This window comes from Geotrypetes seraphini, chromosome 1, assembly GCF_902459505.1.
Source record: "Geotrypetes seraphini chromosome 1, aGeoSer1.1, whole genome shotgun sequence".
Lineage (NCBI taxonomy): Eukaryota > Metazoa > Chordata > Amphibia > Gymnophiona > Dermophiidae > Geotrypetes > Geotrypetes seraphini.
Window position 1 is genome coordinate 118365813 of NC_047084.1, and position 25343 is coordinate 118391155.

Here is a 25343-nt window from a genome sequence, read left to right on the forward strand (position 1 = left end):
AGTGCACCGCAGCATGCACCAGACACCATCTTCCTTCCGTGTCTGATTTAAGAGAGTGAATAACGGGAGATAGTTTATCACTGAGAAATATTGACACACCATTTTTCTTTTGGTGGGTTGCAGGGGAATATAAATGAGTGGAAAATCCCTTTAATTGAAATTTCGAGGCAGCAGCGGGTGGGAGGTGGGTTTCCTGCAAATAAACTATATCAGGATGTTTGTTAGACACATAATTAGCTATCTTTTTCCTTTTAATGGGATGATTCAGACCATTCACATTAAAGGAAAAAACATGTAAATCAGCCATAATATATAATATGCATTAGTGAAACATAAAGTATATCACCTCTATCCAGAAAAAATAACTGATATAATTGTAAGGTCAAACAGACACTCCTGTCTAAGAAGAAAGATAAAAAGAGTGTGAAAATAAGAGAAAAGAAATCAATAAAGTCAGCATATTGTATGGTCAGAAAAGGAAAGGACCACACTATCATGCATATTTTAAAGCATTGGTGCTCCTGTGAGCACGGAATAGTAACACATATGAAATAACTAGCAAAATCCACACTCATTCAATAATAGAAAACATGAGATTAGTGTGCTTAATTTAGCAGAAAATATGACTTAGTATATACATTTCATTACGTAACATCAGGAGAGAAACAGGCAAAACAGATAGTGTATTTGTAAGGAATCCAGGAGAACTGCCAATGTTATTAAGATCTTGGCTGTAAGATAAGAAATTCTTGGCATAATCTGGAGCATCAAGTCAGGAATTGTCCAAGCAGGATATCACATCTCCATATTGGCCAACATAAAGGTGATTTAAAACAGGCAAAATCAAGTAGAGTTAAACCGCCGGATCCACCGCCGAGGCACCACCAGCTACTATCACGGGCATAGAATCTATAAATTGTTGAGCAGCTATTGTGTCTGTGAAGGTGTGTGATTTACCATCTTGCCAAATGCGTAGAGACACCGGATATACAAGTGCAAACCGCACTCCCCGACGGTGAAGCGTGGAGCATAGCGGCACCATCGCCTTGCGAAGGGAGGATACATGTAAGGAGTAGTCATTGAATAGTAGCAGTTTTTGTCCTTCATATTCAAGCCGACCAGATTTCCGAAAGGCTTGCATGATGAGCTCCTTTTCTTTCCAGTTGATGTATCTAGCAATTGTTGCTCGCGAATGGTTGTTATCACCCATACGTTGGCCCAAACGGTGTGCCCCCTCGCATAAAAAAACAGTCACTGGGGTCACTAGGCCAAGCTGTTTTGGGAGCCAAACCTGAAAAAAATGATAGAGGTCTTGGTCTGCCCGAAGCTCAGGTAGCCCCACAACTCGTAGATTATTGCGACGCTGACGGTTCTCCTGATCATCCAAACGTTCTGTCAATGCTGCCACCTGAGTCTGCAGAGTAATCAAAATCTCTCTATCATGTAGTGTTGCGTCCTCATTTTCAGACACCCTTTGCTCCACTGCTGCAATACGGCCAGCCTGCGTCTCAAAACGCTCATTAATACAATCCACTGCAGACTGTAATTTCTGAAGTTTATCTTCCAGAGCCTTAGTGGCCATTTTTGAAATTTCCTGGGCCCATTCACCCCAGTGCGTCGAGGTCAGAGTGGGAGCCGGCGACGCCGCCATTTTGAGCACGGAGCAGTCAGATTTGTTCTTCGGCGTTTTCGCCGATTTTACCAGCATGCCGGGTTGTTGCACACTAGCAAGAAGAGCCACTTACATACACCCGTCGACAGAGACCCCCAGGTGAGGCGATCCGATTAGTTTTATTAGTTAAGCAGACGAGTGAAGATCTTAAATTAAGTAGCTCCGGGACACTTGTGATCCCCAGGCCTCTTACTGCTGAGCAGCGCGGGCGAATTCAGTTTGTTTGTTTTTTTGCCGATTTTAGATACAAATTAAGGATTCTGGCAGCGAGTTCCCTCCGATTATATAAACATTTGAAGAATAGAAGCACAGTTTTATTTGAAATTATGTGCGGGTGTGAGGAGCCGTTACCCCATACGTGTAGTCACTGCGGCGATCAGGCCACGCCCTCCCTGCCCATAAGTTATATTCATTAAAAAATACATGATTAGATTAACTTGTCTCTTCTTTGATATTTCTTTGCTGTAGACTGTAAAGGCATCTACCACCCTCTCTGTGAAGAATTTCCTAACATTGCTCCTAAGTCTTCCTCCCCGTAACCTCAAATTATGCCCTCTAGTTTTACCATTTTCTGTTCTCTGGAAAAGATTTGGTTCTATATTAATGCCTTTCAAGTATTTAAACATCTGTATCATATCTCCCCGGTCCCTTCTCTCCTCCAGAGTATACATATTTAGGTCTTCCAGTCTATTCTCATACGTCTTTTGGTTCAAACCTCTTACCATTTTAGTCTTCCTCTGGACCGCTTCAAGTCTTTTTATATCCTTTGCCAGATATGGCCTCCAAAACTTGAACACAGCTCTAAGTGGGGCCTCATCAATGACCTGTACAGGGGCATCAACACCTTCTTCCTTCTACTGGCTACGCCTATCTTTATAGAGCCCAGCATCCTTCTGGCAGCAGCCACCACTTTATCACACTGTCTAGATGCCTTTAGATCCTCAGAACCAATCACCCCAAGGTCCCTCTCTCCATCTGTGCTTATCGGCCTCTCATCTCCCAGGACATATGGATCCCTCAGATTTCTACCCCCAAATGCATCACTCTGCACTTCTTCACATTGAATTTTAGTTGCCAGACACTAGAATTATACCAAAAGCTCAATATCAAAGTCATTATCAAAACTAGAATACAGGCAGTCCCCAAGTTACAGACGTCCAACTTAACTACGACTCGTACTTAAGAACGTGCTTGTGGCTTAAATTGATTTCACTGAGCAGTTTCTCCAGTGGCATAGACTCCTACACTTGCCCTGTCGCAGATTCAGGAATTACGCATGATCACATTAAGAACAGTGTGTGGTTGTGCCTGTTGTACCTTAAAGGGAACACGGGTAGGACGATTGGACCTTTTGTCAGCTGGGAGCAGAATCTTAAAATCTACAAGTTCTGAGTTACACCCAAATCCAAGTTAAGAACAGCTTTAAAAACGTAACTCGTACTTAACCCGGGGACTGCCTGTACCACACAGTCATCAAAAAGGCAGTAAAAAATGCATCAAGCAGTACTTATCTCAGTTACTAAATAAATTTCAGAATTTTAATCTTCTATGATGAAGTAGCTCTTAAGCTGAAACTGGGTGAGCCCCTGCCCACCCAGGCCCATCTGTGGCTACGCCACTTGTACAGGCATTCCCTACACTACATTGGGAGCCTAAACTGGAGTGCTTTATACAATTGTCCCATTAGGGCCTGATTCTAAATATAGCGCCGAAACAACTGATGCTGACTAGAATGGTGCTTACTGTGATTCTGCTTGCCCTGTTTCAGTAGCATGAACTTTTGCTACACCTTGGGTTTTGGCCAGGTACTAGTGACCTGGATTGGCCACCATGAAAACGGGCTATTGGTCTGACCTAGTATGGCTGTTCTCATGCTCTTACGTGTGCCAGGTATAGGACAATGAAGCCATTGTGACATCACTGATGAGGTTGGCTCTGTGGAATGAAGCATTATGACATCACAATCTCAGCTCTAGAATGTTGCTCTCATTGGGGTTCCGGAATCTTGCTATTCTTTGAGATGCTGGAATGTTGCTACTCTTTGGGTTTTGGCCAGGTACTAGTGACCTGGATTGGCCACCATGAGAATAGGCTACTGGGCTTGATGGACCATTGGCCTGACCCAGTAGGGCTATTCTTATGTTCACTAACATTTAGATGCACCCATTCAGCTAAGGAAAGCATGGCATAAATTCCTGGGCACAGATTGGGCATATTCTATATCAGTGTGCTTAACTTTTAGGAATGCCCACAATCCACTCTTGCTCCTCCCCTGGCCTCGCCCCCTTTGTGATTCACGCAGTAGAACTAAGTGTGCATGTAACTTTTAATTACTGCCAATTATGAAATGTTATTTGCTAATTATCGACACCAATTGCTCTTGTTAAACAAGTGATGTATGCAAATTGGCTTGCAACAACTTTAAGGCACTATAAACAGAATTTGGGGGTTAGTGTTCACATATGTTTATGCATAACTGTACCTATTGAAGTTATGTCTCCTCAATGCATGTATTATTTCGGGCTACTAAACCTAAAACAACATTAGCTTCCCTTACAAATTTGTTGTAATTAGTAGCAGCGTAAATTCTTATCAAATTACCCGTAGTGAGCATAATGTTCATGTAATGCATTCTCTATTTTTTCAGTGGTAAGAAATGTACTATTTTATGGGGTGTCAGCAAGACCTTTGAAGACAAACTTCAAGAGATTCTTAAGATCTTCATTCATCCCCTATGGCTTTATGAATAGTCATTTAGATTAATTATTGTATAAATAAGATAATAACTTAGCTTTTTTTCTTTTATTTCTTTTTAACTTCTTTTTTCTTTTTTCTATTAAATGTATTGCATTGCTTTCTCTAGCGGTCAGCATATATCACTCCCCTGCCGACGCGTTTCGCCTAACTTTGCAAGGCATGGGGTCTAGGGAAAACACAAAAAACATGCAATATAAAATTTGGCCATTCTTTAGAAGCCGCTGAATACTACAGACAGGAGCATTTAATGATCTAGGTATGTCTGGGAGTGATAGTCTGGTTTAGTAATAAGATTTTCAGAATTATATTTATAGATTTTATATTGCATGTTTTTTGTGTTTTCCCTAGACCCCATGCCTTGACAAAGTTAGGCGAAACGCGTCGGCAGGGGAGCGATATATGCTGACCGCTAGAGAAAGCAATGCAATACATTTAATAGAAAAAAGAAAAAAGAAGTTAAAAAGAAATAAAAGAAAAAAAGCTAAGTTATTATCTTATTTATACAATAATTAATCTAAATGACTATTCATAAAGCCATAGGGGATGAATGAAGATCTTAAGAATCTCTTGAAGTTTGTCTTCAAAGGTCTTGCTGACACCCCATAAAATAGTACATTTCTTACCACTGAAAAAATAGTGTATGTTGGTTGATCTGTCTTGAGTTCACTTTTAGAATTGTTAGCATGTAATGCATTGACAGCAACTTACTGAGTACGCTACCTGATTTTCTTCAGGGTTTATTTTTGATTGGCCATCCCCAGTCATGGTAGATGGGCTTGTCATGCCACTGGGGCTTGCATGCATCTGAGAAGCTGAAAATTATGTTGTTGATAGCTTCAGTACCAGCAGGGCCTCCCAAGGCGGACAGGTTTCACTCAAGATGTCAGATTAACAATGCACTACCTATCTGGGCAGCAGCAGATGGGCAGTGTTGGAAACAGAATTTATACTGCGCAGAAGAAAGGCTCAGCAATCTACTTCTTCATTCTGCCATGAAAACATGATGATGTTCATCAAGTCACTAGGACTCCAACATGAGTCAATGGCACCTAACACGGAATTACAAATAATTATACCCTATTTCTAGTAAACATATTTTTCCTTTGTGTGTACAAGGTCTGCTCTAACAGTACCCAAAGTAGTTTGAAAATGCAAATTGCAGTCATGTCCTCCCCTATCCTAAACTCACCCCAAGGGTTTCTCTTCTGCTACCTCACTGAATGATATCTTACTGCTAAATTGCTATATTACATGACTCTATTTTAAATTTTCTCTAAATAAAATGAAGAAAAAAACTTTACATGCTGTTCCACAAGTACAAATGCAAATAACGGTCAAATCAAAATATCTTCATATCTTCGACTTCCCACTTCCCAATACCTTCCCGATTCCCCAAAGCAATCTCATCTACTCTTTATCTCCACTGGAATGCACCTTCCTTCCTTCCCTACTGTCGTGTTTAACTGCATGACGCAGGAGAGGAGAGTACATAAAGTTCTTCACTGATCCATTAAATCTTATTTTACTTTTAAAATTTTACTTTCTGTTAGATTAAATTATAAATGGCGAATCTTAAGTTCCACAAGTACAAACATTCATCTGGATTAACGGAGGGCCGTTCTTAGAAAGCTGGTTAACGCTTTTACCCACATAAATAGATTTCAACATTTTGCTTCTGGTGTCCTGAGCGGATTATAGAAGACCTACCTCTCAGGGCCTCCCATTTCTGCAGTAAATCTGGTCTTGTTTGATTCAGGCTCAGTTCTGCATTATTCAAACATGTGTGATCTGCAGAGGGATTGGGGAGAAAGGTCATAACTTTTCACAGTACTATGGACAATGAAGAAAGAGGTCAAGAGCTAGATCCACGGCAGACAGATACAGGTGGACATAAGGGACAAACTTATCAGCTGGCATCAAGGAGCTACATCTTTTAGTATGACCAATAAAATCACACATTATATGTGATTCTCTAACAATCACATGAAGATGTGTTAAAATGTGGCTAAATTTGTAGGAGGCTGCTAGGTGAAAATAAATGAGAATTTATATATCTGCTTGCCAACAGTTCTTACCACTTGTGTATTATTTGATGCATGAGGAAAGTAGATTGTGTCTCAGTTGCTCTTACTTTTTCCCAGAATGAATAGAGAAGTTGACCAAATGTATTTAATATAAGCATGGTGTAGAGAAGGAGAAGCAATCATGGAGAATTTGATTAAGGAGGAAGAAGAGTTGACTGATGGAGAAATGAGAAATACAAAATAAAGCACCCTCAACTTTTCAACCATTAACCTTCCTATTCTTTGATTTTGATCTTCTAGAGCAAGGGTGCCCAAATGGCCGATTGCGATTGACCAGTAGATCACAAAGGCAACACGAGTTGATCGCGTTGCCTTTGCAATCTTTTTCTTCCTGCCTCCCCGAACCAGGCCAGGTACGTACAAGCGCCGTGCCCACAAGACTTCACCTCCGACGTCAATTCTGACGTCAGAGAGGAAGTTCTGGGCCAGCCAATCACTGCCTGGCTGGCCTGGAACTTCCTCTCCGACGTTAGAATTGACGTCAGAGGTGAAGGCTTGAGGGCCCGGCACTTGTTCGCGCCAAGCCTGGCTCAGGGAAGCAGGGAGAAATTGGCATGGTAGCTTGGGGGGGTCAGGAGGAGAGAGAAAGAAAGACAGGCAGGCAGGGGAAGAGAGAAAGAAAGAGAGACAGAAAGAAAAGGGGAGGGGGCAGAAAGAAAGAAAGGCAAAAAGAAAGGCAGAAAGAAAGAAATATTGGATTTACAGAAGAAGGAAGTGCAACCAGAGACTCATGAAATCACCAGACAGCAAAGGTAGGAAAATGATTTTATTTTAAATTTAGTGACCAAAATGTGTCTGAATTTATATCTGCTGTCTATATTTTTGAACCATGGCCCCCTTTTACTAAACCGCGATAGTGGTTTTTAGCGCATGGAGCCTATGAGCGTCAGGAGCTGTGAGGGGTATTCAGCGCAGCTCCCTGTGCTAAAAACTGCTATCGCGGTTTAGTAAAAGGGGAGGGGGTATATTTGTCTATTTTTGTATAGGTGATACTGAGGTGACATTGAATATTTTAAAGTCATTTGCCTTAGCCTTTGAAAAAAACCCTGAATACAAATGATAATTAACATTTTCTCAGTGTACGGTGTGCTTTGTGTTTTTTTAAATTTTATTGTTGGTAGATCATATTGACTTGGTCATTTTAAAAGTAGCTCGCAAGCCCAAAAAGTGTAGGCACCCCTGTTCTAGAGTGACTCATTTGGGCTCTGGTGTTGGAGAAGGATTTTATGCGTACCTGGACAACTAGAAAAACTAACAAGTTACGACTGTCTTATTTTGGTCATACCATCAGAACAGAAAGATCATTAGAGAAGGACATCATGTTGAAGCACTGATTAAAAATAGCATAGTCCGGCACTTGGACACACACAACCTGATGGGAGCCAGTCAACACGGCTTCAGGGAAGGGAAATCATGTTTCACGAATTTACTTCAATTTTTTGAAACCGTGAACAAACAAATTGATAATGGAGAACCGGTGGACATAATATACTGGACTTCCAAAAAGTGTTCGACAAAGTTCCACATGAAAGACTTTTCAGGAAACTACAAAGCCATGGAATAGAGAGAGATATATTAAGATGGATAGGCAAATAGCTAGAGAGCAGAAAGCAGAGATTGGGTATAAATGGGAAGTTCTCGGACTGGGAGAAAGTGACTAGCGGTGTGCCCCAGGGCTCGGTACGTGGGCCCATCTTATTTAATATTTTCATCAATGACCTAGAAGAAGGAACATCCAGTGGGATCATCAAGTTTGCTGACGACACAAAGCTATGCTGGGCAATCAGATCGCAGATGGACAGCGAGGTACTCCAAAGTGACTTGTGTCAGTAAGAGAAATGGGCGAAGAAATGGCAGATGAAGTTTAATGTGGAAAAGTGCAAAGTAATACATTTAGGCAGTAAGAACAAGGAATACGAGTATAGAATGTCAGGTGCAACTCTGGGTAAGAGCGAACAAGAAAAGGACCTGGGTGTACTGATAGATAGGACCCTGAAACCATCCGCACAATGCGCGGCAGCAGCAAAGAAAGCAAATAGAATGTTAGGCATGATAAAGAAAGGAATCACGAGTAGATCGGAGAAAGTTATAATGCCGCTTTATAGGGCAATGATCAGACCACACTTGGAATACTTTGTCCAACATTGGTCTCCCAACCTAAAGAAGGATATAAAAATGCTGGAGAGGGTACAGAGACGAGCAACAAAGCTAATAAATGGTATGGAAAACTTGGAATATGAGGAACGACTCAAGAAACTGGGACTGTTCTCCCTTGAGAAGAGGAGACTGCGAGGGGACATGATTGAGACTTTCAAAATACTGAAAGGCATCGACAAAATAGAGCAGGAAAATAAATTATTTACATTGTCCAACCTGACACGGACAAGAGGACATGGACTGAAGCTAAGGGGGGACAAGTCCAGGACAAATGTCAGGAAGTTCTGCTTCACGCAGTGAGTGGTGGACACCTGGAATGCTCTCCCAGAAGAAGTTATTACGGAATCCACCGTTCTAGGATTCAAAAGCAAATTAGATGCACATCTCCTTACAAGAGGCATAGATGGATATGGGTGACTAGAGCTACATCAGGTGTACACCTGACTGGGCCTCCGCGTGTGTGGATCACCGGACTCGATGGACCATGGGTCTGATCTAGAGATGGCAGTTCTTATGTTCTTATGTTTGGGAAGATTGAAGGAACCAGGCAAAGAGGATGACCTGCAACTATGGGGATGACGCTGGAGGATCTTACCAGAATAACACAAAACTGATTTCTTTTTAGATCTGTAATTCATCAAATTGCTAGGATGTTGGCGTAACTCTCCCCAGATATGGTTGTCTTGTGTGGCATGAACTCCAAAAGCAAAAGTCTTTCATCATCCCAGAAGACAGTTGCCATGACTTTGCCTGCAGATTTTTCTGTCTTGAACATTTTTGGGGTGGGGGATGACTTGTGTTTCCATTGCATTGATTCCATTTTGGACTCAGGATCTTTGTGATAGACCCAAGTCTCATCTCCAGTAATATAATGATAAAAAAATTCACTTGGTCTTCACGGAGCATCTCCAAGTTCTCCTGACAGCACTGGAGTTTCGTGGCCTTCTGACAAGGCGTCAGCATTCTTGGAACCCATCTTGCACTAACCTTGAACATGCCTAACTTTTCATGAATTATTTTCCAAACTGCACCTGCCGAGATGCCCATTTCTTCAGCTATTCGGGAAGCCTTAATTCATCTGTTTGACAAAATTAAATCCTCAGCTTTCTTGCACATTTCTGTGGAAGTTGCTTCCACAGGCCATCCAGTGTGAGGGTCATCTTCAATGGACTCTCTACCCCATTTCAACTGCTTCGCCAAAATTTTACTTTGAAGGATGATGGGGCACACTCACCATAAACTGCAGTCTCCTTTGGCTTTTTCCTTTCTTTTGTGAGAAAATTTATCACTGAACGGTGCTCCAAATCTAGCAGTTTCTTGATTCACACAAGGACTTTCCTGACATCCTACCTCTTGAAATGTTAGACTCGCACTGAGCTGCAACTGTGCACGAGTAACCTTGAGACATGTCCCAATATGCAGACTTGTTTCAAAGTGCTTGCTACTTTCTTTCATACTCAGGTAGACACATTATTGAACACCCCTCATAAATAATGTGGGAAAAGAAGAGATATGAAAGGATATTAGAGCCAAAGAATCACACAGATGTCAATAATTTGTGTCTTCACCCAAATTTTATACTTTTTAAAATAAGGTGGAGAAGATCATCGCTTCCCAAGACCAAACCCCAACTTCCTACTAAAACACTCATCTACCCTGAAACAACTCACAGTTATCAAACTAATATCATCACCCTAACTTGTGCCTACGTTAAAATCAGAACCCTAGGACCTAAAACAGAACATATAAAAAACTGGATAAAAACCAAAAACTTAGATTGCCTTTTCCTCACAGAAACCTGGTTAACCTCAGATACAGATCCCAAAATAACAGAAGTATGCCCTCAGGGATACAAATTAACAGTAACCTGCAGAGAGAAAAAAAGAGGAGGAGGACTAGCAATCTTAATCAAGGACTCTCTAACCCTAAACATACTTGAAAAAACATCCACCCCACACATGGACTTCCTTGCCTGTCATCTCTCAAGCACCACACTAAAAAACTCACTAAACTGCATGCTCTGCTACATAACACCGGGAAACTGGACCAGAGTAAGACCTGAATTTGAAGAGTTCATATACCAAAACTCTCTAATAGCAGAATACAACCTTATCCTAGGAGACCTAAACCTACATCTTGAAGACCAAACATCCAAACCAGCAGAAAACTGTCTATCATTTCTCAATGCCTTATCCTTCCAAATCCTAAACCCACAAACCACTCATGAAAAAGGGCACCAACTCGACATTGCAACCTTTATGACCCATTAACCATCCACCCTTGAAATTCAAACACCTAATGGAACCTGGTCCCCCATCCCTCTGGTCAGACCACTACACATACACCTTCAACATCAACGGGACCAAGAACAAAACCACACCTAAATTCAAAAAAATAACCTACACCTCACGCAAACACATCGAGTCCTCCAAATTCTGGACAAAAATTGATGAAAATATCCAGGACTGCGACCCTAAAGACTTCATCTCACACTGGACAACCTGACCACCAACATCCTTTATGAACTAGCCCCACTACAAACCAAAACCAGAACCAGCAGAAGATCAGACCAATGGTTCAACAACGAACTACTCCAACTTAAAAGACAATGCCAATGACTAGAAAGAAAATGGAGAAAAACTAACCTAGATCACACAAAATCCGCCTTGAAAAAAATTAACAAACAATACAAATTACTCCTAAAGGACAAGAGAAAAACACACTACAACAATCTAATAGGCACAGAAATCCAAGATATCAAAAAACTATTCCAAATATTAAAAGAACTAACAGACACCAAACCCTACATGACCACCAACAATACCCCACCCCCCTCAGCCACCCTCTTAGCAGAACACTACAATTACAGAAAATTACAAACACCAGAGCCACCCTCAATTGTACCTCATCCCACCTAAATGAACTCACAATTTTTCCCACAGAAATAGAATCAACTGCAGCAGACAGAACATGGTCCCAATTCCCCAGCATACAATGGCCCGAACTCAACAAATTCTACAAAAAATACAGCCACGCGTCCTGTGACCTCAACCACTACCCTTCATATCTCCTTACAATCTCAAGCACAAAATTCTGTTCTCTACTTCTGCAATGGATTCAAACCATGCTCACGGACGGCCTTTTCCCAACTGACCTCAGTGAAATCATCATCACCCCAATCCAAAAAGACCCAAAAGGACCAATAGACCAACCATCCAACTACAGACCCATTGCCTCAATACCTCTATATGTCAAATTAACAGAAGGACTAGTAGCCAAACTCCTCACCAACTATCTAGAAGACCATAACATATTTCACCTCATGCAATCTGGCTTCAGAACCAACTTTAGCACAGAGACATTACTAGGCTCTCTTATTGACACAGCCAGATAACACCTTAGCATAGGAAAAAAAATACTTCTCATACAACTGGACCTGACCGCAGCATTTGATCTGGTAGACCAAGACATCCTACTGCAAATTCTGGACGCAATAGGTATCTCAGATAAAGTATACTCTTGGTTCGAAGGCTTCCTAAAATCCAGAACATACAGAGTAAAATCTAATAAAGAAAAATCCGAACTTTGCTCCAACCCATGTGGCATACCACAAGGATCCCCTACTCTCTTCAACCTATACACTGCCTTCTTGGAACATACCTGGACAATCTAGGCATAACCACCTATAGTTATGCAGATGACATTACCATTCTCATACCTTTTGACCAGCCAAAGACTGCCATGACAAGCACACTACAACGAACACTAGAAACAGTAGCGACCTGGATGAAAGATCACAAACTGAAACTCAACCCAGGAAAAACTAAATTCATCCTCCTCGAAAATGACAAAGTCCCAACCATAACCAATATAGAAATCAACTCAACCAACTATCCCATCCAAACTACCATAAAACTGCTAGGAAAGACTATAGACAGATGCTGCACCATGCAACCTGTAACCAGACAGGCATCGTGCCTGCCCTGGTTCCAGTTAAAGTTCCTCCTAGGACATAGAAGAAAACCCGGAAGGGAATGGATAAGGATTGTTCTAGGGATGATTTTCAGGTTAACCACCAGGGGGAGCCTGAAATCTCCAAGGACCTCCTGCAAGAGCAGTATCTAGGTCACCACAGGAGGAGCCCAAGAGCCCCAGGCAGGTCTGCTGACTAAGGTAGAATAGGGCGTGTCCCTGCAGTACAAAAGCCAGCAGCTGAGAGCAAGCAGACAGGCAGGCTAGGGAGAAGGTTCAGACCTTTCCTCCCTGAGAGTCTCCTCGGGCCAAGCAGGGCTGATACAGCCTCACCTATGGAGGTACAGGAGGCTGGAGAATTGCTGGAGGAAGTTCTTTCTGATGCTGATCTTCTAATGGAACTTGACAACCTGCCTGAAGAAGTAAGTCCTTGTCAGGAAGCCATGGAGGTTGGTCTTTCCATCAGCTGCAGATCCTAATTGACAGGAACAGTGAGTGTGTTTTCAGCGCCCTTTGATTGAAAGTGACTGTGTGCTGGAACTTAACCTTTTGGGGATTTTTGCTTTACTTTTCTTTTGTTAAGCTGATAGTGTCTAATTGGGAGAGGTTTGCTGTTACCTGGGAGGACATTTTGTAGGCTATATAATAGCTAAATGAAAGCAAACCCGTGACACTCTCCTTTGCCTGGCAGTTTAGTGTAAACCGGCCAGAGGCTTCATTAGAGGGACACTGTGTATAGTGAATTCAGTGACTTGAACTCTATGTTTGGATAAGCTGTACAACCTGTGTGTGAGTAGGCTGCATTGAGCTCTGAGGTGAGCCTAACCTCAGGGAAGGAGATCCTGAAGAGGAAATAATCAGGAAAGCAGTTGAGCTTTATTCTTGGAACTGTTTATTGCTCACTTTTGAGTTTGGACTGCTTGAAGGTTTATGATTTACTTACCTGTTTGCTTGGTTCATGTTTTTCCTGATTTTTATGTTGGAAGGAATAAACCTGCAGTATTTTGATTTACTACCTTTTTGAACATTTTGGTTTTTTTTATGGTGTCAGTCCAAGCCTGCAGGGTGACTCCAGTCTGGGTCACACGCAAGTGCTAGTATATATTGTAACCACTGAGGGGTGCTGTTGAGTCACGATCTGACCACGGTACGGGTTACAAACCGCAAATAAATTAAACAATACAGAAATCCTTCGCAGTTATGAGAAACCTAAGACAAGTCCGGAAATTCTTTGAAAGAACACAAATCCAACTTATAGTACAATCCCTAATCCTAGGCCTACTAGATTACTGCAACATCCTCTATCTCCCCTGCCTGACCACTATGACCAAACAACTACAAACAATCCAAAATACGGCCCTGAGACTCATCTATTCATTGAGGAAACACAAACATATTACAGAAGCATACATCAACTCACACTGGCTACCAATACAAGAAAGAATACTATTTAAATTCTACTGTATGTTATTCAAAACCCTAAATGGAGACAGCCCAACCTACCTGAACAACCGCCTCATCCAAACCACCTCAATCAGACATAGAAAAAATTACACACCATTCACACACCCCCACCCCCGATCAAAGAAGTAAAACAGAAAAAACTATACAATGGCCTCCTAGCCACTCAAGCAGCAAAATTAGATAATCAGATCTCCAATCTACTGATATCTATCCCAGACTACAAGATGTTCAGAAAAGAAATAAAAACTATACTCTTCAAGAAATTCCTGAAACAGTCCTAACATCACACTTACCGTCCTTGCTCCATCTTCCCGCCACACTAAATCTACTGGACTCCTCTAGAAATGACAAATATTCTTCCATTGTAACCCATCTCTAATTCTTTTGTAATCCACCTTGAACCGCATTGAGATTAAGCATCAGATTTTAGCATCTCAATGGCCACAAATTTGGTCTTGGAGAATGAGATGTACAATGTCAGCGTCTATGAGACAAACTTGGTTTTTTTTGGACCCCAGTTAGATTACAAAAATTAAATAGTTCCTTGTCCAATAGGTGCTGGCATTGTAAATTAGAGGTTGGGACTTTGGATCATCTTTTATTCTACTGTCCCCATATCTTAGCCTTCTGGAACTCAATCTGGGATCAAATAAATTGTTTATTGGAAAACCATGTAGCGTTAACATATGATACTGTGATATTTGGAATGTCTATGAGAAAAAAGAATCAGATATCAGCGTGTAACAACAAACTTTTAATGATTTTGACTGGAGTTGCCATCCAACATATTACTAATAACTGGAAGGATCACAGTAGGCTTAATTTTAATTTTTGGTGGAATTCAGTTTGTCACATATATAGAATGGAAATAATAAAAATTTTATTAAAATATGGGAGCCATTAACATCTTTCTGTCATGATTAATTGCCATTTTTCTATTAATTACACACCATTCAGTATTGGGTGGGGGATGGGATTCAAATTATATGATCTTATAATAAATAGAGGGTTTTGAGGGAGGGTGGGATGAGGGTTACATTTTTTAATTATAAGATTGTAGCGGAGCCGGTACCTGTATCCTCAGTATTCCCCGGACTCTGCTCACTTCACCTCCACCTTCGCGTGCTTCCTTCAAGTAGGAAGTCCTGCTGGACCCTTTCTCCATACAGAGAACAAAAACACTCCAAATGAATCAGTTCATGGTTCCAATCAAACAGTTTATTGAACCCTGGTATGAGAGTCTACTTACATAAGGTTCAGACTCCCCACCTTAAAGAAAGTCCAAAAAACACAAATATGTGGCTGCTACAAAAAGATATATTCACAGCCCACACCTTCCTTCAGGTAGTTCAACAATCCTGACAAAAACTCAAAAGTTAATATTGTCCAAGTCAGCAACTGAAAGTCCCAAAATTGCTGCTGCTTTTAACATTCACCAGGCCAACAAGATTCCTGATAGCACTCCTTACGGTGCTGAGTACAAGCCCTTCGATTAGACCGGCTTGATCCCCAATCAGCTCAGGTAAGCTAATGGGGGAGGGGAGCAAGTGAATTCACTATTAAATTCTCTGAAAACAGAATGCCAAGAATGGCCCCACTAACCCAACCTAGTTGTTAGTGAATTCTCCCCACTTGCTTAACTTCCCTCAGAACATTCTTCAGCAACCAAAATAGATAAACTTCATGCTTTCATAACACTTTAAAGTTGAAAAACAAAAACGTTTTTTTTTTTCTTTTTGCTTCAAGACATAGCACAGCAGCACCAGACAAAAACAATTCCAACAGAACTTGTTTTAAAGCACAAACAGTCAGAGCACTGCTGCTACTATGCTAATCACCCAGCCCAGCTACTTAGCTGAAATCCATGCCGGTATCCTCAGTCAGTTCATCTGGTTGGGAACATTCCATCGGCTCTGGAACTGCTTGCTGGTTGAGCCCCAGGTCAGTATCTGCCTCAAGCATTTCAATATCCTGGGAATGAAGCACTGCCTCAGGTGAGCCCTCTCCTGTAGCTGGCTCAGGGAAGACTAACTTTCTCTTCCTGAGAGCAGCCTCTAAATTGCAGAGACGCCCACGCCCTGTTCTCACAGGAGGAGGAGTTAGTTGCACTGCCTGCCTAGGCTTGCCTGGTTTCCTGCTTATCACCTTCAGCTGGGGGACAGCAGAGGGAAAAGGATGACTCAGAGGCTGTTCTAAGCTGTTCCTCTCTAAACCCTCCACCCCTTGCTGGTGGCTTGCTTCAGAGTTAAAGGGAAAGTCCAGCATTTTTCTTCCTCTGGGCTTAACCTTATCTCCCTGCTTAGCCCTTTGAATTAAAGGACTAGCTTTTGCATTAGCAAAGCTTGGCACGAGCCCAGCTCTAGGGCTAGGTTCGTGACAAGATATAATGATAAGATGTTCAAGTGCTCAAGCTAAATGTGTTTATTATATAATATATGTACACTTGATGAAAGTTTTAAAATGAATAAAGAATTAAAAAAAAAAAAAAAAAAAGAAATCTCTAATGTAATGTAAGGTACATATAACCAAATTCTTAGACAGATCTCAATTGTTGTTTTGGATTATTAAATGTATAAATATTTAAAACCATAAATTACTTAGAGTCCTTATACAAAGCTGCAATAAAATTTGGCCTTAGCGTACTGGTGCACTGAAGCCATTTTTAACACAGCCATAAAAACCCGTTATCTATGACTAATCAGTTGCTATATGGTAATATAGAAGTATTAACTGGTTAGTGCAAAAATGACCACTCCCGACTCTTGAAAAGCCCTTCAAAAATATAAAGAGCTATTTAGTGCACGATTAGCATATGCAAATGCAAAAACCACATGACACTTTTGTCCAGGGGTGTCAAAGTCCCTCCTCGAAGGCCGCAATCCAGTCGGGTTTTCAGGATTTCCCCAATGAATATGCATGAGATCTATTAGCATACAAAGAAAACAGTGCATGCAAACAGATCTCATGCATATTCATTGGGGAAATCCTGACTGGACTGCGGCCCTCGAGGAGGGACTTTGACACCCCTACTTTAGTCCATAATTTTAGTCCAGGTAACACAGGTTTGTAAAAGGACCCCTTAAATAATAAAAATACCCCAGTTAATGACAGATAATAAAATGTATTTAAAACATAGAATTCAGTTGAACCCTTTGTTTTCTCATTTTCAGATAAATCGCACCAAAGGTCTTAGTCCTGCCGCTCCAGCCATATCTAGATGAGCCATACTGGGACAGAACCAGTGGCATGTGGTGAGGGTTTTCGGGTGTTTCGGTGAATCCCCAGCTCTACAGCCCTGTTTTTTTATTGTTTTGTTTTCTTTTTGCAGGTTGATTTGTTGAGTAGGCAGCCTGCTCAACCAAAAAACCAAAAAAGCAGGATACTGGATTTGATGGATCTTCAGTCTGTTCAGTGGAGTGTGGTTCAGTTGTGAGAAAATTGAGAATAATGCAGAATACGGCTGTTCGCTTAATATTTGGGCTGAAGAAAAGCGAACATAGCCCCTATTATCGATTATTACACTGGTTGCCAGTGGAAGCACGAGCAATGTTCAAATTTGCATGTCTCTGTTTCAAGTTGGTTTGGGGATTGGCCCCTACCTACCTGTTATTTCATTTCGTGCTATATAATCCCGTGAGGGTAACCAGGAATTGTAACTTATTTGCATACCCGAAGATTTTAGGCTGTAAAGTTAGGTCTTTTTTAGACAGGATGTTGCATTTCAAGCAAGTACACAACAGTCCTGGTTGGGTAACTATATTAGCGGAGCCAGGTTATCTTACGGCGCCTTCCAAAAAGAAATTAAGACAGTATTATTTGATAAATTTATCTCTTAATTCGATGTTTTTATTTCTAATATAATAATTTTACTGCTTTTATTTAAATTTTTATTGTCTTTTTAGTTAATATGCTGTATTCTCATTTTAATATTGTACTTTGCTGATTGTCCACTTTTTCTCTCTTGTGTAAACTGCCTAGAATTCTTTTGATTGTGGCGGGATACAAAAATAAAGTTATGTTATGGACCTTCAGGGAATTCACCTCACCCCCTAAAGGCCCTGACAGTACTGATCTGAATTTGATTGGCTGAGCAACATCTCCCAGCATACCCTGAAGAAAGCTACAGCTTTCTATCTGACAAGATCCAGCGAGACCTGGAAACCTTCTCCAAGCGCAGTTAGGACTGCTTTTTATGCAATCTTATTGTTCATTTACTTATATGGGTAGTGCTTTGAATATTGCCAGAACCACATAGCTGCCAGCTTCTCCTCAACTATGCCCTTGGAGCACCCTTCTAGGGGACCAATTGAAAAATAGCCAGTCAGAATCGATGGTCTGCAGTATTTCCCAGTTTAGCTCCATTGGATATTGGCAGTCAGCTTGCTGAGCATGATTTAAATGGACAGAAGCTTCTCCTGCCTTCTTAAATTGCTTTGACTATTGGGTTCTATGTGTCTTTATACAATAGCGTCCCAGAACCAGCAGCAAAACTCATGCAGAAATTTACACCTGTTTACAGGATTATTTTTATGTGTTGAATGTGTTATAACACAGGAAAAGGACTGATTATACTTACAGAGAGCTCCCAAGGTGATTGACACAATCAGTAAAAGAAGACATAGGATTGATAGAGAAAGAGAAGCGTAGAACCAGGGGTATGATTGGCATCGCTGGGGAAAAGCTAGGAAAGAGGAAGGAAAGAGTTAATCACTACTTGCCCTATTTATTAAGCCCTGTTGAGGTCTATAAACACACAGAAAATACAAGATTCAGCTCTCCAGAGAAAGAGAACATCTTACCTAAACAAATAAGAACTGTCATACTGGGTCCATCAAGCCCAGGATCCTGATTCCAACAGCGATCAATCCAGGACGCAAGTACCTGGCAAGGTCCCAAAATGTAGAGAGCAGCAGTAGCTTCCCCAAGTTTATGGACATTTCCTCCAGGAACTTGCTCAATCCCTTTTTTAACTCATCATGTAAATTGCTTATACCGCACACATTAGCAATGAACTACAGAACTTAATTAGGAGTTTAGTGAAAATATATTTTCTCTGATTATTTTTTAACATATTGCTATGTAATGTTATGGCATACCTTTCTGCTGTTTGAAAGGATAGACAACTAACTCACATTTACTCATTCCATTGCCTTTGATTTTATAGACCTGTATCATATTTCCCCTCAGTTGTAATAAGAACATAAAAATAGCCTTATTGGGTTAGACCAATGGTTCATCTAGCCTAGTATCCCATCTTCGCGGAGGCCAATCCATGTCACAAGTATCTTCCAAAAACACAAATAGTAGCAGCATTCCATGCTACCGACCCATGTCTGTCTCAACAGCAGACTATGGACTTTTCCTCCAGGAACTTGTCCAAACCATTTTTAAAAGCAGCTACATTAACTGCTCTTACCACATCTTCTGCCAATGTATTCAAGAGCTTAGCTATTCTCTGAGTGGAAAAAAAATGTCCTCCTATTGGTTTTAAAAGTATTTCTCTGTAACTTCATCGAGTGTCCCCTAGTCTTTGTAATCTTTAATGGAGTGAAAAATCGATCCACTTGTACCTGTTCTACACCACTCAGGATTTTATAGACTTCCATCATATCTCCCCTCAGCGGTCTCTTTTCCAAGCTGAAGAGTCTTTCCTCATACGAGAGGAGTTCCATCCCTTTACCATCTTGGTCGCTCTTCTTTGAACCTTTTCTAGTTCTGCAATATATTTTTTGAAATATGGAGAGCAGAACTGAATGCAGTACTCAAGGTGAGGTCGCACCATTGAGGCATTATAACATTCTTAGTCTTGTTAACCATCCCTTTTCTAATAATTCCTAGCATCCTGTTTGCCTTCTTAGCTGCTGCCAAACATTGGGCAGAAAACTTCAGCGTATGATGACACCCAGCTCCTTTGCTTGAGCGCTGATCTCAAAGGTGGTTTCTTGCATCCGATAATTATGATTTGGATCATTCTTCCCAATAGAAACATAGAAAGATGACGGCAGAAAAGGGCTACAGCCCACCAAGTCTGCCCACTCTACTGACCCACCCCTTTAAGTCTGAGTGCTAATGACCCAGCTCCTTAACTCGACCCTCGCAGGGATCCCACATGGATGTCCCATTTATTCTTAAAGTCGAGCACGCTGGTGGCTCTGATCACCTGCTCCGGAAGTTTGTTCCACTGATCCACCACCCTTTCTGTGAAGAAATACTTCCTGGTGTCACCACCAAATTTCCCTCCTCTGAGTTTGAGCGGGTGCCCCCTTGTGACCGAGGGTCCCTTGGGAAAGAATATGTCATTTTCCACCTCGACACGACCTGTGACGTACTTAAATCATGTCACCCCTTTCCCTGCGCTCTTCTAGAGTATAGAGCTGCAATTTGCCCAGTCTTTCTTCGTATGAGAGACCCTTGAGTCCGGAGACCATCCTAGTGGCCATCCGCTGGACTGACTCAGCTCGAAGCACATCTTTACGGTAATGTGGCCTCCAGAATGTACATCACTCTGCATTTGTGCACATTAAATTTCATCTGCCATTTGGATGCTGAGTTTTCCAATTTCCTAAGGTCTTCCTGCAATTTTCCACAGTCCACAGGTTAGTGTTATCTGCAAATTTAATCACATTGCTTGTAGTTCCATTTTCTTGATCATTTATAAATAAGTTAAATAGCACCGGTCCCAGCACAGACCCCTGCGGCACACCACTATTTACCCTCCTCCATTGAGAAAAATGGCCATTCAACCCATACCTTGTTTTCTGTCCGATAACCAGTTCTTAATCCACAATTGAACATTGCTTCATATCCCATGACTCTTTAATTTTCTCAGGAGCCTCTCATGAGGAACTTTATCAAGAGCTTTCTGGAAATCTAGATACACTATATCAACCGGCTCACCTTTATCCACATGTTTATTCACACCTTCAAAGAAGCAAGAAAATGGATGAGGCAAGATCTCCCTCGGCTGAACCCATGCTGACTCTGTCTCATTAAATCATGTTTGTCTACGTGTTCCACAATTTTATTGTTTTATAATTGTTTCCACCGTTTTGCCTGCACCAAAGTCAGGTTTACCGATCTGTAATTTCCCAAATCTTCCCTGGAACTCTTTTTAAAAATTGGCGTAACATTGTTCACCCTCCAATCTTCAGGTACTACAGATGATTTTAGCGACATGTTGCAGATCACGAACAACAGATCAGCAATTTCATGTTTGAGATTTTAGTACCCTGAGATGTATACCATCCAGTCCAGGTGATTTATCACTCTATAACTTGTCAATTTGGCTTAGTACATCTTCCAGGTTCACTGAGATTTCTTTCAATTCCTCCACCTCATCACCCTTCAAAACCATTTCCGGTTCAGGTAGATCTCTTACATCTTCTTCGATAAAAACCAAAGTAAAGAATTCATTCATTCTCTCCGCTATGGCCTTATCCTCCCTGACTGCATATTTTACTCTTTGATCATTCATCCATCCCACAGATTCCCTCACAGGTTTTCTGCTTTTGATGTACCTAAAAAAATTGTTACTACTTGTCATTTTGTTTGCTGTAGGTGGAGGATTCCCACACCACCTAGGTGAAACAGTGGCACCAGTCCCAGTAAGGATTCTTGTGATACTCCACTATTCATTTTTCCCACACAGTAAATGACAGCAGAAAAAGACCCTCTTGGTCCATCCAATCTGCCCACAAGGCAACAAATATCCCACCCACCACTCTATGTAGGCCCGTCACCCATGTTTAGATGCTGTTTGAGAAGTCACCACCACGTCAGCCATATAGGCAGCCAAATATGATGGAGATGATACGTGGTGTACTGCTGACAGTATTCAACTCATCAGTCAAGATGCCTTCCCCACCCTCCTAAGCTGTGCAGTCCCCCCCCACACACACACACACACTCACAGTATGTGAAAATAAAATGAGCCCATACTGGAGTTGCCCAATCTTCACCTGTCTGTCACCACATGAGGGACACAGACTATACAAATCTGTCTAGCATCAGGCTCTGTTCCTCCATGCTGAATTTGGCCACTCTTTTTTGTCTCTCACTGTGTGGGGCAGACCATTCAGACCAGTTTGTACCACATCAGCCTCAGCTCCCACTATTCTTGCTCAAGGTAAGCCTTCAACAGCCATGGTTCTATGTTGTATTTCCATCTTCTTTCTATTTAAGCATCTCCTGTGTCTGTCCCATGCATTTTTTAATTCATTCACAGTTTTAGACTCTACCAGCTCTCTCAGAAGGGCGTTCCATGCATCTACCACCCTCTCTGTAAAAAAAAGAATTTCCTAACATTACTCCTGAGTCTACCTTACTGCAATCTCCATCATACCCTCTAGTTCTATTGTCCCCACGTCTCTGAAAGAGGTTTCTTTGAAAATTAATATCGTTCAAGTACTTAAAGGTCTATATCATATCACTTCTCTCTCTTCTTTTTTCCAGTGTATTCATATTCATGTCCTCCAGTCTCTTCTCATATATCTTATGGTATAAACCCTGTACCATTTTTGTCACCTTCCTCAAGTCTTTTTTGCATCCTTGTACAGATGCAACCTCCAAAACTGGACACAGTACTTTTCACTTCTTCACATTAAGTCTTAACTGCAAAGAGGCAAACTTGTGTATCATACACAGCCAGTCTTGTCTTCATGTGCTCTAATTGTTTAATTTTTCCACTAGTGTCATTTACTCATTTTCTGTCTGTGCTAATGTCACTATTTTGCATTCACCACCATAGGGCACATTGTATGGAATTAGCCTTGGAAATAACATGCATTCGTAATATATGCTCACCCTAATGTCTCTTGATTTTGTTCGGATTTTAGGCTCTTTCCTCTAGTCTGAGGAAAGAAATGTCTCCCCTAAACGATGATCCATTTAAATTAGACCCACAACATATGTCTCTTACTTACTTTATAATTTATATTCTGCATATCCTACAATTTCTATGTGGATTACAAATTTTTCCCTAACTGCCCTGGTGGGCTCCCACTCTATCTAATGTGCCTGGGGCAATGGGGATTAAGTACAAGATTTGAACCCACAACCTTAGGGTGCTGAGGCTATAGCCCTAACCACTGTACCACACACTCCATCTAGAAGTTTGTTTAGATTTGATCTCTGCCACACATACGTTCTAATAAAGTTAAATGCTAAATTTCTTCTTTAAATGGCCAAATGCTTCTGTTCTTACCTTGCTGTGTTTCTTTAGGTCTTGGAAATGTGGAACTGTTTTCTTCTTCCCTTGGCTCTGGGGCTCTCATGGCAGCGTACGTGACCTGCCCGTCCTGCAGCACTGAAGAACCTTCCATGGAATTATGCACAGTTTAGAAATAAGATCCAGGCCCTTCATATGAGAAACATCTCAGCATATTTACCTGTAGAGCAGTATTGGGAGGGTTTGAGTCTTTTTGCCTTTCCGAATTGTAGCTCAGAATAAGTAACTGTCTCAGCCATTTCCATTACCTCCTACTCTGTTGGAGAGATGAAGGTAAGTGCAGGCGGACAGGAAGTCTGATAAAATTATACAGTGAAATACCACGGCCAGAAAATACCAAATAACAATTGAATTGGGTAGTGCTGCCTGATTGCTGAGTAGAGTAAGCAACTGAAATGTTGGACCTCAGAGATTCTGTTTTCAAATTATAAGCAGTCGTTTTTTAAACTGGACCCAATTGACTGACCAGGTTAGGGCTAGATTTGGATCAAAGCAATTTAATCTAGCAACCTAGTTGAATAAGAGGTAACTATGAAGTAATTAGACGAGTAGACAAACCCTAGCCAGACCTTTGAAACTTGTAGCACACTTAAGACTGACTGGCTGAAAATGAGATTAAGAGAGCAGTTAAGTGAGGGATTCAGCGTTGTTTGGAAAGTGGGACCTTAAGACTTGTTTGTCTAAAGGAGTGCAAGGGGTGAAGAGAGCAGCAAACACAGGATATGATTTGGTGTGCTCAAAGTCCAGTGAAGAGATGGGGAAAGAAAGAATAGGAAGACTGGGATGGAGAATGGAGAGAGGAACTTTAGGGGAGAGAATATCCATGAAAGGGAATCCATGTAAGTTCATCAAAGATCTAGAAAAGGGAATCCATGCTGTAAGCTTTTCTGTGAGGGGAAAGATGGATGGACATGTGATTCTGACGTCTTAGTAGGTGGTCTAGTTTCAAGTTTAAGTTTCAAGTTTATTATGATATTTGATTAAACGCTTTTCAGATTACAAAGCGTTTTACAAAGGCAATAAAATCACAAATACATTAAAATTAAAAATGACTACTTTAAAAAAGTAAAAAACAAACTGGGGTGACATGCCACATGAAACGGTAGGAAAGAAAGAAAAAATACAATTTTAAAATAAAATAACCAAAATGGGGTAGTACATTAGGAAGGTGAGGGAGAAAAAATTTAGAACAGAAGAAAAGTTAAAAGGGAAGGGGATCTTAATTTGATGAAGGGTGATGAAAGTAGGAAATAACCAGCAAAAAAAAAAAATAAAAAACTTTTAGTTAAAGGCTTCTTTAAAAAGAAGACACTTTAAGCTATTCTTAAATTTTTGCAAGTCTGGTTCAAGTCTTAAATAAAGAGGGAATGAGTTCCAAATTGTTGGAGCAGTAACCGAGAAAATCAAGTCACGGCGAGTACCAATGATTTTTAAAGAGGGAACATATAGGGTGGACTGTGAGGATGATCTGAGAACTCTAGGCGAATTGTACGGAATCAGATGTCTATCTATAAATGCTGGAGTATTATTTTTTAATGTCTTAAAGACTAAAAGAGCTATTTTAAATGTTATCCTATATGAAATGGGAAGCCAATGGGCATGTTGGAGTAGAGGCGTGACGTGGTCGAATTTTTTAGAACCTGAAATTACCTTTATTGCGGTGTTTTGTATAATTTGGAGGCGCCTAATATCCTTGAGATAAGCCCCCTTTAATAAAGAGTTACAATAGTCTAATTTTGAGATCACTAGGGAGTGAATTAGAGTATTGAGAGATGGAGAATCAAGAAGGGGGACCAGCGAACGAATCATTCTTAGTCTATAGAAGCAATTTTTAACCAAAGAGCTAATGTGTGGTCGAAAGGTGAGATTATTGTCTATTATGACACCCAAGATTTTTGTATTAGTAGTGTGATTAAGAGGTTTGTTATCGATTATGATTGGATTAATGAGTTGAACGCCTTCTTTCCCTGAGAAAAGCACAGTTGTGGATTTATTGATACTTAAAGAAAGT

The 25343-nt window shown here is 41.0% G+C and overlaps 1 protein-coding gene across 1 annotated transcript in view; it reads right to left on the minus strand.

Moving 5' to 3' along the window:
- Window positions 1-23425, minus strand: part of LOC117352671 (natural killer cells antigen CD94-like) — a 40373-nt gene extending 16948 nt beyond the window's left edge. Inside the window, exons 1-3 of the mRNA XM_033929249.1 lie at window positions 23309-23425; window positions 18683-18787; window positions 6137-6217 (exon numbers count right to left, since the gene is read on the minus strand). Coding sequence (XP_033785140.1) covers window positions 6137-6217; window positions 18683-18787; window positions 23309-23378 — 256 coding nt within the window. The 5' untranslated portion in view covers window positions 23379-23425. The remainder of the gene's footprint in view (window positions 1-6136; window positions 6218-18682; window positions 18788-23308) is intronic.
- Window positions 23426-25343: the final 1918 nt, after the last annotated feature.